Source organism: Salmo salar, chromosome 11 (genome assembly GCF_965601325.2).
Source record: "Salmo salar chromosome 11, fSalSal1, whole genome shotgun sequence".
Lineage (NCBI taxonomy): Eukaryota > Metazoa > Chordata > Actinopteri > Salmoniformes > Salmonidae > Salmo > Salmo salar.
The window spans coordinates 20,932,578-20,949,346 of NC_138301.1; the positions used below are offsets into that span (position 1 = coordinate 20,932,578).

The window sequence follows — 16,769 nt, forward strand, 5'->3', positions numbered from 1 at the left end:
TTGATTATTGTTCAGTTATAATATAAGACAGACTATTGATTTCTTGCACACAAAGGATTTGGCTCATATTTTTTATTTCTTTACTTCTTCAACCCAGACATCCATTTTTATAGATGTCTGGGAATTTACTCTATTAAAAATGAAGGACATTAATATGAGATCTCTGTCCATTTTTGGATACTCAAAGTGAAAAATACATGTTGAACTTTACTGTCCACTGCTTTGTTTCACATTTCTTTCCTAATAATCTAAAAACAATATTAAATGATTGTTAATATGGTGCTTTATATTATTATGTTACTCCATTACTAGAACAGTAGATAGACCACAAAGTGGCTTTGTGAAGATACTAATGTCACTATATTGTAGCTTGACATAGATGACCCTCCACTGCTTTGAACCTGTGTTTTATGTAGAGACAAGTCAGAGAGAAAGGCTATCTACAGTGCATTCACTATCTGTATAAAGGGGCCCAGGGGAGGTATAGTTTTATTTGCAAACACGTTATCACTCTACCTCTGATCAATACCTCCAAACAGCTGATGGCATGCTCTCCACATGGGCAAAGGTGAAGAAAGAAGGCCCTCCCCGTTGTGAAACAGAGTAGAGTGCAGACCGGTGGAACTAGAAAACTCTGCCCCCAGTGGTGAAATATGGCAAACTCTCTCGTCCAGTTACAATAACACTAAAACTTGAGAATCTGGCATCTTTTGTCCATAGAAGTCTACTGAAATTACAAATATCAAACATTGATCAGCGGTACTCAAATACCATTCTCAACTGACCTGCAGTAACTGATAACACACTGTAATGATGACCTTTGATCTGATCATATACTTTAGTTTTTGCTGCCCTTTTTTACTCAGCCGTAGAAGTGATTAAGATAACGTAGCTCATTGACTGTATCGGCTGTTTTTTCTCTTCCCAGTGAGTCATGTTTACCTGCCTCCATCTGAACCCTCACCTTTATTATACTCTACTCTGATAAGAGAGTCGCAAACAGACAGTGGGCCAAATCTCAGTGTCTCTCTCTTTCCCTCATTGGAAGGCTGTTTGGCATCTGTCACACTGATCTGGAACATTAGCTACCAGCTAAATACATACTGGATAACTTGTTCTGTTATACAACCTGAGTAAGAACTGCCTGCCAGGAATACTGGGATGAGAAAAGGAAGAATCTAAAAGGTGCACATGATTCACTGGGCCAAGGAAAATATCAGCACAGGACAGGAACCAGGACTTTGGAGGCCTGTGACCGAGTGGAGGAATAGCGGTGTCACAGAGAATGACAACACATTGATTTACCTGAGCTAGACAATCAGGAAGACACAGAGAGGAATTAAGTGATTGTGCTGAAAAAGTGGCTAATTTTGTAACAGAGTGGTGAACTGAAGAGGAAGATCGTGCAGCAGCCTGTTCTGATTCCTTTGCTCATATAAATCAGACTTTTGTTTTGGGCCTAGTGTGGCCTCCTGAAGCAGTGACCAGAACCATGAAGCTGTCAGGGAACGTGCTGGATCTGGACTCCACAGACTACAGTACCACCCTTGACCCCTCCTACACCATGCTGGAGTTTGACAACCTCAGGGTGTTTCCTGTAGAGACAGGTACGTCTGGTATAATGACACCTTTACCTGTCTGTCTTTCACTCATAGACTGGTGCACAACAATACCAAAACACTGGTCTGACATTTGAGGGAGGGTTTTTGTATGATATTCGAAGGACATTCAAATAATATAAAATATCGAATATCCATTCATTTTTATAAGTTCAAATTCATGAGTAGATCTTGGTAACTTTTTAAAACCTGTTCTTTCCATTCAGCTGGAAAGAAAACCAGGCTTACAAAAAGAGACCCAGTGCCCTTGGAAAAACATGGTTTTAAAAAGTACTCTCAGCGATTTACAATGTAGCTCTCATTGCACACAGGAATTTGTAAGACCATTTTCTCATGGATAAAATGACATTCCACAAAATAGTGTGAATACAACGGTCATTACTCCCGACAATACTGAGAGGGATCTAAAGACCTCCCTCCTCTTCTGCTTTCCCTTATAATCTAATTTGAATGTATCATTATCATCATTAGGAGTCTGTTCTGCTGAATCAGGTCCTTTCTTTGGCACTTTTAAGGAGATGCTTTACCAGCAGACTGCTCTCCAATGCAGATAGCTGTGTGGCAGATGTGTTCTAATCTCTTAATTCAATCGAACTGATCTTTGACCACAGAAAGCATTCTGCATGTTAAATTGTTATCCCTGGCTGCTCAGTCTCCCAACTCTAAGTGTGCAATTTAAATACATTACAGCCTGGGGGCATTGTCCCTGTGACTGCACAAACACTACACCAACAGAGTATATTCGACGGTCAGTGGTTTTAAGAGAGACAATCCTGCAGCAATCGAACACTGACAGGACACAATTTAGAGCAACATTGAGGGAGATTGAATTAAAACGGAGCTCCCAGTGTAAAATTAGCCAGTGGACTTTGTCTTTGCCACTGACCTGAATCTGCTTTAATTAAATGGGGAGTTTCCTCTTCCTCTGAGTAATAAGCAGCAGTGGTCCTCTGAGGGCCTGTGAGTCTGGCAGCAACATACACCAGTGATATCTCTACCTATAACCCTGCTTTTATTACCCCCTCCAAACCTCATCAGACCTGGGGAACAACACAGCTCTGCCATTATTCTTACAGCCCTATAAGCGCACAATTAACACATTTCTGCCTTTGAATGTTGTGCTTTTTTATGTGCAGCACAAGGTTATTTCCCTTCACAGAGGTGGAATGAACAGGGATTCAATAATCACCTTAGCTGATGATGGCGTTGATTAATTATTCACTCTGTAATCGTGCTTATCTGCCGTCACACAGCGTTGACAATCTCTCAGCTGAGTGATCCGCTCTCTGCAGACGCTGTTGGGGCTTATTAGCAAGGCTTGGAGATGTTTACTTACTCATCAACAATGGGGGCCCCTCTGTAAAAGTAGAACCGTGTCCTAAAAGACCAATATTCCATTGTGCATCTCCAAAGCTTTCTAATGTTAGCCTGAGGTCATCAGTAATAGACATCCTCGCATGTCTGTCCCCAAGTGTCAAGAGTCAATTCAACACATGCAGTAGCTACACATCAGACCTCCAGTGTGCTGTAGTGTATGAATCTCAATAATTTTATTGTGATTGACTGACAGAGTTGATGATGCCGGAGCCTGCCCCTCTGCTGCCACAGACCAATGGGAGCGTGTGTTCCATATGTGCAGACAGGGCCACAGGTAAACACTACGGTGCTTCCAGCTGCGACGGCTGCAAGGGCTTCTTCAGGAGGAGCGTCAGGAAGAACCACGCCTACACCTGCAGGTGAGACTCATCACCACACAGGTCACTGAAAAAGAGGACCACATCTCAAATGACACCCTATTCCCAATATAGTGCCCTATTTTTTTTATCTGATCCAACCTGTTCTCACAGCATTACGTATTATTCTGTAAATAAATCCACAACACTCCATTTAATATGATATGTTACGGTTCGGTTTGTATGGTATGTATTCATTTGTGGATGTCCATCACCCATTTAGTATTAAATGTTACGAATTACAATTTGAAAAATGTACAATATGTTACGAATTTGCTAAACATATGAGATGTTATGAATTCTAGCTAGGTGGCTAGGTGGCTAACAGTAGCATAAGCTAGGGGTTGGTGGTTAGGTTTAAGAGGGTTTCTGTTTATGCTGATATTAAACCTTGGGTTGCACGGGCCAATTTCAACTTGGTGGTTAGGTTTAAGGTTAAGTTTAGGACTAGGTTAAATGGCTAGGGTTAAAAGGGTGAAGGTTAGGGTTAGTAGAAATGTTAGCTAAAAGGGTTAGGGGAAGAGTTAGCTAACATGCTAAGTAGTTGCAAAGTAGCTAAAAAGTAGTTAGTTGAAAAGTTGCTAATTAGCTAAAATGCTAAAGTTGTTCGTGATGAGATTCAAACTCGCAACCTTTGGGTTGCTAGACATTCGCGTTATACACCCACCCATCCACCTCAACCAACCACCCTACTTTAAGTTTACCATCTGTCTTATGTAACCATGCCAAATGTAACATACTGTATCATACTAATTTCAGTGTCCCGGATTTACAATTACTATGTTACGTCTAGTCTATGAGACCAGGCTGGATCCCCATATAGTGCGCTACTTTTGACCTGAGACATAACAATAAGGCACTAAATGGGAAATAGGGTGTCATTTGAGATACCACTAAGGTTCTGTTAGAACTGCAGATCATTGGAATTATTATTAGGCGCACTATTGTCCACCTCCGACCCACATGACAATACAGAGGCAAATTTACTGCCAACGACTAGGGCAGCTGGTAAAAAAATGTAGCTGAAATTCTGGTAAAGTACTTCCATTCACAGTGTTCAAACCCATCTCAATAACTGATTACTTTTCTGGTGGTACAGTTCTCAACCACATCCATTGTCAAGTGAAAGTATGAGAGTTGCATTGGCCAAGAATAGAAAGCCAACTTCTGTGTCATAGTCTCTGGGTTTTGTTCAGACAAAGAGACAATAACCTTAATACAGTGATTGAAGACTCCAAGTCAATGGTGTGATGCGTTTTACTCTCTCACATGTGAGAAGTCGATTTTACCACACTGTATAGACTATAGGAGTTGTCATTTCGCAGGTTTCAATGAAAGGTGGTTATATGTCTGGAACTAAGTGCTAGGAGCCTGTCTGAACATGTGTATGCCCCCAACACAGAAATTGTACAGCACTGATCTGACACCATCACAATTACAGAAGCCCATAGTGTGAGACTTGTGTCTGAATGTGTGTTACAGAATCTTACAACTGTTGTCTTGTATTGAAGTTTATCTAATGTGTGTGTGTGTGTGTGTGTGTGTGTGTGTGTGTGTGTGTGTGTGTGTGTGTGTGTGTGTGTGTGTGTGTGTGTGTGTGTGTGTGTGTGTGTGTGTGTGTGTGTGTGTGTGTGTGTGTGTGTGTGTGTGTGTGTCGGCAGGTTCAGCAGGCAATGTGTTGTGGACAAAGACAAGAGAAACCAATGCCGTTACTGCAGGCTTCGGAAATGTTTTCGAGCAGGCATGAGAAAGGAAGGTGAGAGAGATGGTTTGTTGTTTAATCATGACATAGATTTTACATACTGTATGGCACCACACTACAAAGTAATTACACAATTCATTGCCACATTATTAATTCAAAAGATATTTTTTTAAAGCCTGCCAGCACACACGCACATACACACACTGCATTTTGTTCTTAAAGTCATAAGCATATATGCACGTTGACAAATCACAATATTTACCCACATTGCATAACCATGTCCAACGCCAAGGGGGGCATTGGGGTTGGCAGGCACGCCAGGCGGGGGTGGGTAGTGGAGGCTCAGGCAGGGGTAGTGAGTGGGGTATGGTCTACAAGGTGCTATCTCAAATCAAATCAAATTTTATTTGTCACATGCTTCATAAACAACAGAATATTAGAAAGCTAATAACACAAAGAATAAATACACGGGGTAACAGTACCAAGTCGATGTGCAGGGTTTCTAGAACCTAAAATGGTTCTTTGGCGCTACCCATAGGAGAACCCTTTGAAGAAAACGTTTTGGTTCCTGGTAGAACCCTCTACATGGAACCAAAAAGGGTTCTCCTATGGGGACAGCCTAAAAACCCTTTTGGAACCCTTTTTTCTAAGAGTGTATGCACCACTTACTGTGGGGGAAAAGCAACAAGATCAACATGCCGCTCTCTTGAGCAATACTGAGTGAGTGGCTGTTTGTAGTGTGCACTGTAGACCTTATCTTCCACTGGCTGCCGCAGATAACCAGGAGAGAGAGACGGGATTAGAGGATACGTGAATGGCCCATCACATGAATAATTAACATGGCAGAGCATGGGCAAATATTCGTTCTGGCTTTTTCAAGAGAGAAATACCTCTCTTTGCTGAGCCCTCATTCCAGAGGAATGTTACGTAAGAGAGAAACTGAAGCTAAGCTGAGCCCCCTTAGTGATGGTCAGGGAGAAAGATTCAAACATTTGCCATATTAATTTTGCAGACCACTCAGCATAGCATTTAGTAAAAAGCAAAACTATGCCACAAAATATCAGAACATGCCATTTTGAAAATGTGTATAAGCCTTTAGTTTAATGTGTTTCAATTGTACATTAATCCAGACAACAAATTCTAACAAACCATTTTTGACAACGATCATTAATTGTACTCCTCCTATTCTCCTTGCTGAATGTCCACAGCCACTTTCAATCTATCACTTCACTTATGTTATGCTCCATGGAGGACTAATTTGTGACATCATCACCCACGGCCATGTATCCAAGGCAGAGGTCTCTCTCTCTCTCTGTCTCTGCAGCTCCAGTTTGATTAATAGGGTCCTGATTGGCTGCTGAGAGGTCAGCTGTGGTGACTGATTGCTCTCAGACTGGGGCTTGTTGTCTGACTTTGTGGAGCAGACTGAAATCAGGCTGAGGTCATCCATTGTAATGACACAGGCACAGAGGTCACTATGAGACATTCTCCTCTGTCAGACACAATCCCAATCATCAGGCCCTGTACTGTCCCTGTACTGACTCCCATCATGCCTTCCTTTGCCTAATTACATAGTCAGGTTTAATATGTTGGCAGAATCAGAATCAAAATTAGAGATGTTACTTTTCATACAATGGGGAATTTGGAAATTGAATTTGCTCTGAAATAGTCTCAATACAGATGAGTGTCAAAATTAAATGTATAACAAAAATTAGTAACGCAAGATACAACAATTTCAAAGATTTTACTGAGTTACAGTTCATATAAGGAAGTCAGTCAATTGAAATAAATTCATTAGGCCCTAATCTATGGATTTCACATGACTGGGAATACATATATGCATCTGTTGGTTACAGATACCTTGAAATAAAAATTGCCTCACAATGGGCCTCAGCATCTTGTCACGGTATCTCTGTGCATTCAAATTGCCATCGATAACATGCAATTGTGTTCGTTGTCCATACCTTATACTTGCCCATACCATAACCCCACCGCCATCATGGGACACTCTGTTCATAACGTTGACATCAGAAAACCGCTCGCCCACATGACACCATACACGTGGTCTGCGTTTGTGAGGCCAGTTGGACATACTGCCAAATTCTCTAAAACAACGTTGGAGGTGGCTTATGGTAGAGAAATTAACATTAAATTATCTGGCAACAGCTCTGGTAGACATTCCTGCAGTCAGCATGCCAATTGCACACTCCCTCAAAACTTGAGACATCTGTGGCATTGTGTTGTGTGATAAAACTGCACATTTTAAAGTTGCCTTTTATTGTCCTCAGCACAAGGTGCACCTGTGTAATGAGCATGCCGTTTAATCATCTTCTTGATATGCCACACCTGTCAGGCGAATGGATTATCTTGGCAAAGGATAAATGCTCACTAACAGGGATGTAAAGAAATTTGTGCACAACATTTGAGAGAAATACGCTTTTTGTGCGTATGGAACATTTCTGGGATCTTTAATTTCAGATCATGAAACATGAAACACTTTAGGTATTGTGTTTAGATTTCTGTTCAGTGTAGGTGTATGCTGTAATTACAACATTACCCCTCCATTGAGTATACTTCGTCCAAGTAAAACAGTGAACACAAGAAATCCACGGACTCTCCCTCCCTCCTATTCTTTTATTTCCAGCCGTGCAGAACGAGCGGGACCGCATCAGCAGCCGTAGAGGAGAGGGACAGGGGCTGGGCACTCTGTCCATCAGCGTACTGCTACAGGCAGAGGCCAGCATGCATCAGGTAAGAGATTGTCACTATAAAACTTCTCCCTATTCACAGCCACAAAGTGCTCCAGAGGCTTCCATTTCCCATCCAGCCCAGAGTAGAGCCCCTTATCTGTTTCTCAGGAACACAGCAGTGGCAGGGCTAGAGATGGAGAGGATACAGGCTGCACTTTAGACAGCCGGCCATTAACGTCCCCTGGAGATTCTAGCTGCAGGCTGGATTCAGTTACTTCTTAGAAATTGCCAAATTACCCAGAGAGACTCACATCTGATCACAGCAGTCCTATTTAATGGCAGTGCCTGGGCTTGGATTGTGTGCCAGCGTTCAATTGGCTTCAAATACATAATAACAACCAGATATCCTCTTTGCATGCGAAAGGAATGCGGCAGAAATTAATTGGATGATTGACAAATGAACCACAAAATTTGGCCAGGCTGTTTTCCATTTGGGTCAAGTTTTCATGCGATGTCTCCTCAATGTGAGATGTGTGCTGAAGGGGCTTTGATCACCATCCAATAGTATTGTTCCAGAGACAGACCCACCAACAACACACATCCAAAATCCATTTCTCATCTTACACCCTTATATTCTCTATTACCACCATTCTCTGAAGTGACCTTTCCCCCACCCAATACCCTACCTGCCTCTGCTTGCTCTGCCCTTCACGATTGTCCAAGCACCCATCATCTCACCCCTCCACCCTGCCCCATCCATCTCCTCCAATCCTCTCTTCATTCTCACATTACACTGACACCTAGGGCCAATGTGGAACCTCTCATTATTGTGTGCCACTCTCAGTTTCCAGCCCTGACCTCCCCTATGAGCTGTGACATCAACAGCAAGAAGATAGCGCGCTTGGGGGACGTGTGTGAGTCCATGAAGCAGCAGCTCCTCCTGCTGGTGCAGTGGGCCAAGCGCATCCCCGAGTTCTGCAGCCTCCCCGTTGACGACAGGGTATGGAACTATGGATGTTATCCTACTTAATGTGTCTGTATGAACATGTGAGCTGCACCTGTCTAAGCAGGCGGTCACATTCAGCCCAGCTGTCTTTGTGTTGGGTTTTGGATCACTAGCTGTTGGAATACTCACGTTGCAGGGAGGGCTGTCTGTGTAATGGCTGCTGTGTGTTGTCAATGTGCTGTGTCTTGTCTGTGTGCAGGTATCCCTGTTACGAGCCCACTCTGCTGAACACCTCATCCTAGGGGTGGCTCAACGTTCCCTGCCTTACAATGACATTATCCTTCTGGGTAAAATATATAGATTTCAGCTGAGTCTGGGATGTGCTCTCATCATTGTTATAGAATAAAAAAAATATTTACCCAATGTTGGTAATGTCGACTAGCTATGCTGCTTTTACCATATGTGTATATTGATAAAGGAAGCAGACTTACCTAATGTATAAAGTTATACTTACAGTTTTACTTTACTTATATCATAAGTAAGTATTTAATATGTGGATTGTGTTTGCAGGTAATTACTTTGTGATCCCAGTGAGCGGTGCTGAGGTGGAGGTGTCCAGGGTGGCTGCCCGGATCCTGGAGGAGCTGGTCAAGCCTCTGAGAGAGCTGGACATCACCAACAGCGAGTTTGCCTGCCTTAAAACCATAGTCTTCTTCAGTCCTGGTCAGTCAGTCCTTTGGTCGCCACCAGCCACCCCCCTGCCCCTCCTCCCCCCTCCTCACCTCTTCTCACCTCTCCTCTGTCCTCAGACAAAGGAAGAGACTTTCGCCAGGAATCTTTTTATTTCACAGTTGTTCTCTCCTGGGACTGTCTCTACTCTCTGCTCTCTGTGCTCTGTCCTTGGCACCCTGTTGGTTTGTCCTGGCCTGGCGGACAGGTTTCATCGTGTTCTGGGGAGAAACTATTAATATCTGGGCGAGGTCCTGGTCCTGGCAGGGAAAGGTGACTGGCTGCTGGACTTTACAGCCTGTTGGCCTGAGGCGGTGATTACAACAGCAGAGCCAGGCCACCGGTCTGACAGACTGACTGGCCAAACTGGCACAGCAGTACACAGCAGCATCAGGCCAAGTCTGACACAGATGACTGACTACCTACAGAGATAAACACACTGCACGTGTGCTCAGCTCTGTCCTGTGTGACCCTGCCCTACTACCTTTACCTAACCTTTCTCTAATCATTTCTGCTTAGTTTATTACACATAATGCATTTAAATTAGTAAAGAAGTATATTGTATAATGTCCCCACAGCAATCCCATCTCTCTCTATTCTCCTAGGGCCGCAGCGTGAGGATTTGTCTCTCTTAATCTCCCATTCATTCTCTCTGTCTCAGTGCTCTGTTGTAGGAATTGTTTATCTCACAGTGGCTTCACTCTGTCTCTCAGTATAAGCATACTGTACATGTAAGTGTCTCTCGTGTACTGTATGTGAAGATGGCGCCGTACTGTATGGCTGCCGTCTTGCGTGCTCTGACCCAACTTTGCTATTTTGTGATTCTTTTGGCGTCTATAAATTCCTATGATTGACGAAATCTTTTGAACATCAGATCGGCAGTTAATAACCTCAATTCAGAGTTCAACTTCAACTTGGATTCATCTGCCCTGGGCTCTTTGTGTACCTACGACTGTTATCGTGACTGCTGTATATACTGAGTGTACAAAACAATAAGAACTAATATTGTTTTGCACCCCCCCCTCCCTTAAAAATATTTATTTAACCAGTCTCCTCCCCTTCATCTACATTGATTGAAGTGGATTTAACAAGTGACATCAATAGGGGATCATACGTTTCACCTGGATTCACCTGGTCAGTCTATGTCATGGAAAGAGAAGGTGTTCTTAATGTTTTGTACACTCAGGGTACATTCCACCTCAGGACAACAACAACAACAACAAGCTGGCAAGGCTATAAACAAGCAAGATACCATGCACCCGGAGGCTGCTTTTCTTGTTGCCAGTGATTTTAGTTCCGCGTCACTAAGACACGTGATGCCCAACTTCTATCAACACGCCTCCTTCGCCACTCGGGGCGTTAAAGTCCTAGACCACTGTTACTCAACCCGCCACGCAGACCCTCAACACATGGGCCGCCCAGGGGTGTGCTTATACTCCCTGTTCTCCCATGATTGCGTGGCCACGCATGACTCCAACTCCATCATCAAGTTTGTCCGATGACACAAAGGTGGTAGGCCTGATCACCAACATTGATGAGACAGCCTACAGGGAGGAGGTCAGTAATCCAGTTCAGAGTCCAAAAGGTACAGAACGGCAGGCAGTCTCAGGGTCAGGGCAGGCAGAGGTCAATAATACAGGGTGGTGTGACAAGGTACAGAAACGGCAGGCATGCTCAGGGTCATGGCAGGCAGAGTGGTCAAAACCGGGAAAACTAGAAAACAGGAACTAGAAACAGACAGGAGCAAGGGGGAAAACGCTGGTAGGCTGGACGAACATGACAAACTGGCAACAGACAAACAGATAACACAGGCATAAATACATTGGGGATAATGAGGAAGATGGGCGACACCTGGAGGGGGGTGGAAGCAAGCACAAAGACAGGTGAAACGGATCAGGGTGTGACAGTACATGCCACACGGTCTCTGAGAAAGGCCTGAAAAATTGCCAAAGACTGCAGCCACCCGAGACATGGACTGTTCTCAATGCTCCTGTCCGGCAGGCGATACCTTTGCATCAAGGCTCAAACCAAAAGACTCCTAAACAGTTTCCATCCCATGGCCATAAGACTGTTAAATGGCTAACAACTACTGCTCCCCCTCACACCTACGCTGTTGCTAAAATGAGTATTGATTAGTTTTATTACTACCATTACTCTGCTGTTCATTGATTATTGATTGCTATTACCATTAGTATCTATCTATGTCTCTTGCTACTGGTCACCATTACTCCTGTGTACATGTACAGTACACTATATATTACCATTAGAATATTACCATAAGCACATGTATTTATATATTCCTGCTTCCAGTCACTCTTCAGCCCTGTTTACATGTATATCCACCTATTGCGCCTACACTGACACTCTTGCACCCACACACATAAACTCACATACACACACACCACCAAGCACCCACCACCACTTATGCTGCTGCCATACTATTTACTATTATTATTATTATTAATCCTGCTACCAGTCACTTTCTCCTAATCCCTGCCTACACGTACATACAGTGCATTCGGAAAGTATTCAGACTTTTTCTAACATTTTGTTACGTTATAGCCTTGTTATAAAATGTATTCAATTGTTTTTCCCTCATCAATCTACACACAATACCCCATAATGACAAAGCAAAAACATTTACATAAGTATCAGACCCTTTACTCAGTACTTTGTTGAAGCACCTTTGGCAGCGATTAGAGCCTCAAGTCTTCTTAGGTATGACACTACAAGATTGGCACAACTGTATTTTTGGCTGTGTGCTTAGGGTTGTTGTCCTGTTGGAAGGTTAACCTTCGCCCCAGTCTGAGGTCCTGAGAGCTCTGGAGCAGGTTTTCATCAAGGATCTCTCTGTACTTTGCTCCGTTCATCTTTCCTTCGATCCTGACTAGTGTCACAGTCCCTGCCGCTGAAAAACCTCCCCACAGCATGATGCTGCCACCACCATGCTTCACCATAGGGATAGTGCCAGGTTTCCTCCGGATGTGACGCTTGGCATTCAGGCCAAAGAGTTCGATCTTGGTTTCATCAGCCCAGAGAATCTTGTTTCTCATGGTCTGAGAGTCCTTTAGGTGCTTTTTGGCAAACTCCAAGCGGGCTGTCAGGAGTGGCTTCCGTCTGGCCACTCTACCATAAAGGCCTGATTGGTGGAGTGCTGCAAAGATGGTTGTCCTTCCGGAAGGTTCTCCCATCTCCACAGAAGAACTCTGGAGCTCTGTCAGAGTGACCATCGGGTTCTTGGTCACCTCCCTGACCAAGGCCCTTCTCCCCCGATTGCTCAGTTTGGCTGAGCGGACAGTTCTAGGAAGAGTCTTGATGTTTCCAAACTTCTTCCATTTAAGAATGATGGAGGCCACTGTGCCTTCAATGCTGCAGAACATTATTGGTACCCTTCCCCAGATCTGTTCCTCGACACAATCCTGTCTCGGAGCTCTACGGACAATTCCTTCAACCTCATGGCTTGGTTTTTTTCTCTGACATGCACTGTCAACTGTGGGACCTTATAAAGACAGGTGTATACCTTTCCAAATCATGTCCAATCAATTGAATTTACCACAGGTGAACTCCAATCAATTTGTAGAAATATCTCAAGAATGATTAACGTAAACAGAATGCACCTGAGCTCAATTTCGAGTTTCATAGCAAAGGGTCTGAATACTGATGTAAATGAGATATTTCATTTGTTTATTTTTAATACATTTGCAAAAATGTCTACATACCTGTTTTTGCTTTGTCATTATGGGGTATTGTGTGTAGATTGATGACTCTCTCTCTCTCTCTCTCTCTGAGTGCAATATTAACCCTACCTCTCTCCCCCTGTCTCTCAGACTGCCCAGGGCTGGAGGCCCCTCAGACAGTGCGGCAGCTGCGTTTCCAGGCCCAGGTGCTGCTGGACGAGGCCACCTGTGAGCAGCGGGGGCGTTTTGGGGAGCTGCTGCTGATGCTGCCCCCCCTGCAAAGTGTGGCCTGGCAGATGGTGGAGACGCTGCAGTTGGCCAGGCTCCTGGGGGAGCCCAGCGTGGACAGCCTGCTGCAGGAGATGCTGCTGGGGGAGGGGGCCACTGGGGGCCTGGGACAACGCACAGGGCACGGTACGCTCCAGAGGAGAGATACTTACAGTAAAAACCCTCAAACTGAATACCACTAACTTTCACTGGGTTTCCTTACAGATCAACAACAGAGGTCAATAACAATTCAACCTAAAATAGGTCAACTTTCAATTCCCACAATCTAATCTGTGCACTGTGCTTTGTGTCTTCACTTATGTTGTTTTCATACTGTTTCATGGTGAGCTCTCATTACTGACTGGAGAGTATTCGTAATGAGGGTAACCTTTGAGCTGTTATGGTAACTGGATCAGTGTAGTAGTGTAGTGGTATACAGCTATTCTCTTCTCTGGTCCTCCTCAGATTCTATCTCAAATGTAATGGCGTTCCCCCAACCGCAAGATCACACCTTGTCTCAGGACCTGCTAGGAGGCCATGTCGGGTTGCCTAGCAACTTCACATCAGTCATCCTACCTGTCCCTAGCTGTGAGTACCCCCAAATGCATCCATGGGCAAGTCAATATACTTTGTGTACTAGTATGCATTTAGCTAGCTACTGTAGAGCAAACAAATACATTATAATCACCATGTATGACACCTTTATACACACACACACACACACACACACACACACACACACACACACACACACACACACACACACACACACCTGTATTTAGCGGTGCAGCAGGTGCGTGAAACCTCAGACGCTGGTTTCCTGCCTGTGTCCCAGACAGAGTCAGCAGGTTTGCTTCACTGAGATCTCCTCACAACACCAAGCAGCATGGTCCTCCTAAGTAATAGTCTGTCTCTCCAGCCTCATGGTGCTCCACGGTAGCTGTGGGAAGAGACTACCTGAGTAATGCCCCCACGCTGTCAAACAGAGGAATAACAAACAGTGATCTCACAGTCCCCAGTGTTTAATCACCCTCACAGAGCCAGCCTGGCCCAACAGGGGGCACATGGCCCAGACTGATCCCCTTGTCTCAGGCCCTCTAACCCAGCCTCACGTCACAGGAACCTGGGCCCTCTCACCAGCCCTGGTCGTCAGGCTCTGTCCCTACAGCTCTGAGCTCACCTGAGGGATGTTGATGTCTGTCTCCCATCATTAATATTCCTATAATTACCACCTTAGTGTCTTTTTTTAGGGGATTAGCTCACCAACGGTAACTTAATGTCCTGAAAGAGTACTGTTATGGACCTGTAGTAAAAGCCATGCAATTTCCGTCTCAGTGTGTGTAATGCCAGTCTGATGCCTGTCTCTCTCCAACAGCTCTGCCAGTGGTGCCTCTGGTGCCCACACAGACGGGCACTGAGGTGTACAGACACGGGGAGGGTGCAGACATGCCCATAGAGTCTGCCCACAGCATGCCCATGGCTCCTGTCCACACCTGCCTCTGAGAAGCAGACCAAGCAGCACCAGCTACTCAACCAGAGAGGAGGAAAAAAAGCTGTGTGGTCTAAACATGCAGGCACACACACACATCCAATCCAGCCCACGGTTGGTTTGAGTAAAATGATTTTTTTTTAGGGGAAAAAATAATAATGGACCTGCAGTTTCTTGACTGTGTCCAGCCCCGTCCCAGTGAGGAAATACAACACATTTTCATTGCAGCCCTCGGAACCTCATTGAAGACCGAATATGGCCCCTGGGGCAAAATGAGTTTATCACCCCTGACATGGTGTTGGTGCATCCAGGCCGTGCTACTATATGATTACAACATGAAGTAGAGGCTGTTACATGGACACTAGTAACCCAAAAATGGACTTTGACTCAGCCAGCCAATCCTCTCCCTTATCCACCTTTGCACAATGCACATTACACACAAAGAATATGATGCATACAATTAATAATTGATCAGGAATTGTTCTTTATGTTAACCATTCACTGACAATTAAAATCATCAAATCAATTAAGACCACAGCTCAATAGTATGTTATCTTTATTAGATCATGGTTGGGTGAGTTGTGTTGGCATGTTAATTAATGATAGTGATGTGGCAGTGGTGAAGTAAGAACAATTTCATGTTTTTTATCTTTAGGATCAAAGTCCATGCTTTCTCTTCTTACTGTTAAACATTTTAAAGTCACTCGTTTTTTAAAGGAAATAAATTAAAAATAAATGTGGTGTGTGTCTCTTGTTTTGGATAGATGTTAGGTTTTATTCTGTAGGGGTGTAGGCCTAATGTGTGAAGTGGTACTTTGTAACAGGCTACATACATACTGTTAGAAAAGAATTCAGTGATGACTGTGAGGACTGTGAGTGTAGGATATGTAACATAACTGCAGAGGGCGCACTAAGCCTGTTCAGAAAATCTGACTGTTCCTCTTCCCCTTTGAGCACTTGAGGCAAACCTTCTCAGACTGAGATTACCAACTCTTGGCAGGTAATCCAGGGTCACTCACTGACTGTCCAGGGTCAGATATTGCATGGGGTATAGACAGAAATGGTGAAAGGAGGAAAATCTATAAGAGACTTTCTCTTCCCTCACCCAGACTTGAAGTGGTGTTTTTGGAGTTATTTTCATAACTCTCTCTGTACATGAGAAAGTATGCATGTCGGTGTGAAGTAGGGACACCTATTGACCCCAAGGTACATGGTTAAGTAATCTATAAGCTATGCTTTCCAGGTTGGTTTGTAATGTATGTCTGAGTGCTCTGTCTCTTGCGTGTCTATTATATATGTGTCTTGCATGTCTATTATATTATAAAGGCTGACCTCTAGTCTGTGCTCTCTACCTGTAGTGGGGCTGCAGGTCAGATGCCAGCATCTGCATCTTAAGCAGTCACTTAGGATCTTAAACATGTGTCTTAAACGGTTGCTTAGGGCCCCTGGCCACTAGGTGGCCCCCGACCAAAACATTATATACAGTGGGTATAGAAAGTCACCACTCCCTTTCAAAATGTTCACCTTTGGTTGCCTTACAGCCTGAAATGAAAACACATTCAATACAATCTGACTTTTTCCGGCTTTATTTACGCACACTAACTCACAATATCCAAGTGATTATTATTTATTTTTTTACTCTGAAAATGTGTTAAAAGTAAAATACCCTATTTGGATAAGTGAACTCCCCTAAGTTAATACTTGGTGGAACCACCTTTATTACAGCCATGAGTCTCTTTGAAAATGTCTCTACTAACTTTGCACATCTAGACTGTGCAATATTTGCCTGTTCTTCCTTGCAGAATCGTTCAAGCTCAGTCAAATTGCATGGTGTGTATTGGGTCATTGTCATGTTGAAAAGTGAACCATTTTCCCATGTTGTGGGGGTGTTTCTCTTCAGCAGGGACTGGAGCACTT

General features: G+C 44.0%; 1 protein-coding gene across 2 annotated transcripts; it reads left to right on the top strand.

Moving 5' to 3' along the window:
- The first annotated feature begins 987 nt into the window (after positions 1-987).
- On the top strand, positions 988-15,593 carry LOC106587325 (hepatocyte nuclear factor 4-beta). 2 transcript variants are annotated; one of them, XM_014175610.3, is made up of 10 exons: positions 988-1,607; positions 3,259-3,355; positions 5,014-5,108; positions 7,699-7,805; positions 8,589-8,744; positions 8,950-9,037; positions 9,261-9,413; positions 13,247-13,510; positions 13,829-13,951; positions 14,739-15,593. In XM_014175610.3, exons 1-10 carry the CDS (start codon positions 1,493-1,495, stop codon positions 14,864-14,866), a joined length of 1,326 nt encoding a protein of 441 aa, XP_014031085.1. In that variant the 5' UTR covers positions 988-1,492; the 3' UTR covers positions 14,867-15,593. The 2 variants fall into 2 exon arrangements, with proteins under 2 accessions (XP_014031085.1, XP_014031084.1); XM_014175609.3 differs by having other exon boundaries at positions 990-1,607; positions 3,190-3,355.
- The last annotated feature ends 1,176 nt before the right edge of the window (positions 15,594-16,769 follow it).

Bases quoted from the DNA above. Each gene is read 5' to 3' on its own strand.
- LOC106587325 (XM_014175609.3), top strand. From the start codon at position 1,493: ATGAAGCTGTCAGGGAACGTGCTGGATCTGGACTCCACAGACTACAGT. The intron at 5,109-7,698 runs GTGAGAGAGATG...TTTTATTTCCAG, and splicing joins AGCAGGCATGAGAAAGGAAG to CCGTGCAGAACGAGCGGGAC. The intron at 9,414-13,246 runs GTCAGTCAGTCC...CCTGTCTCTCAG, and splicing joins CATAGTCTTCTTCAGTCCTG to ACTGCCCAGGGCTGGAGGCC.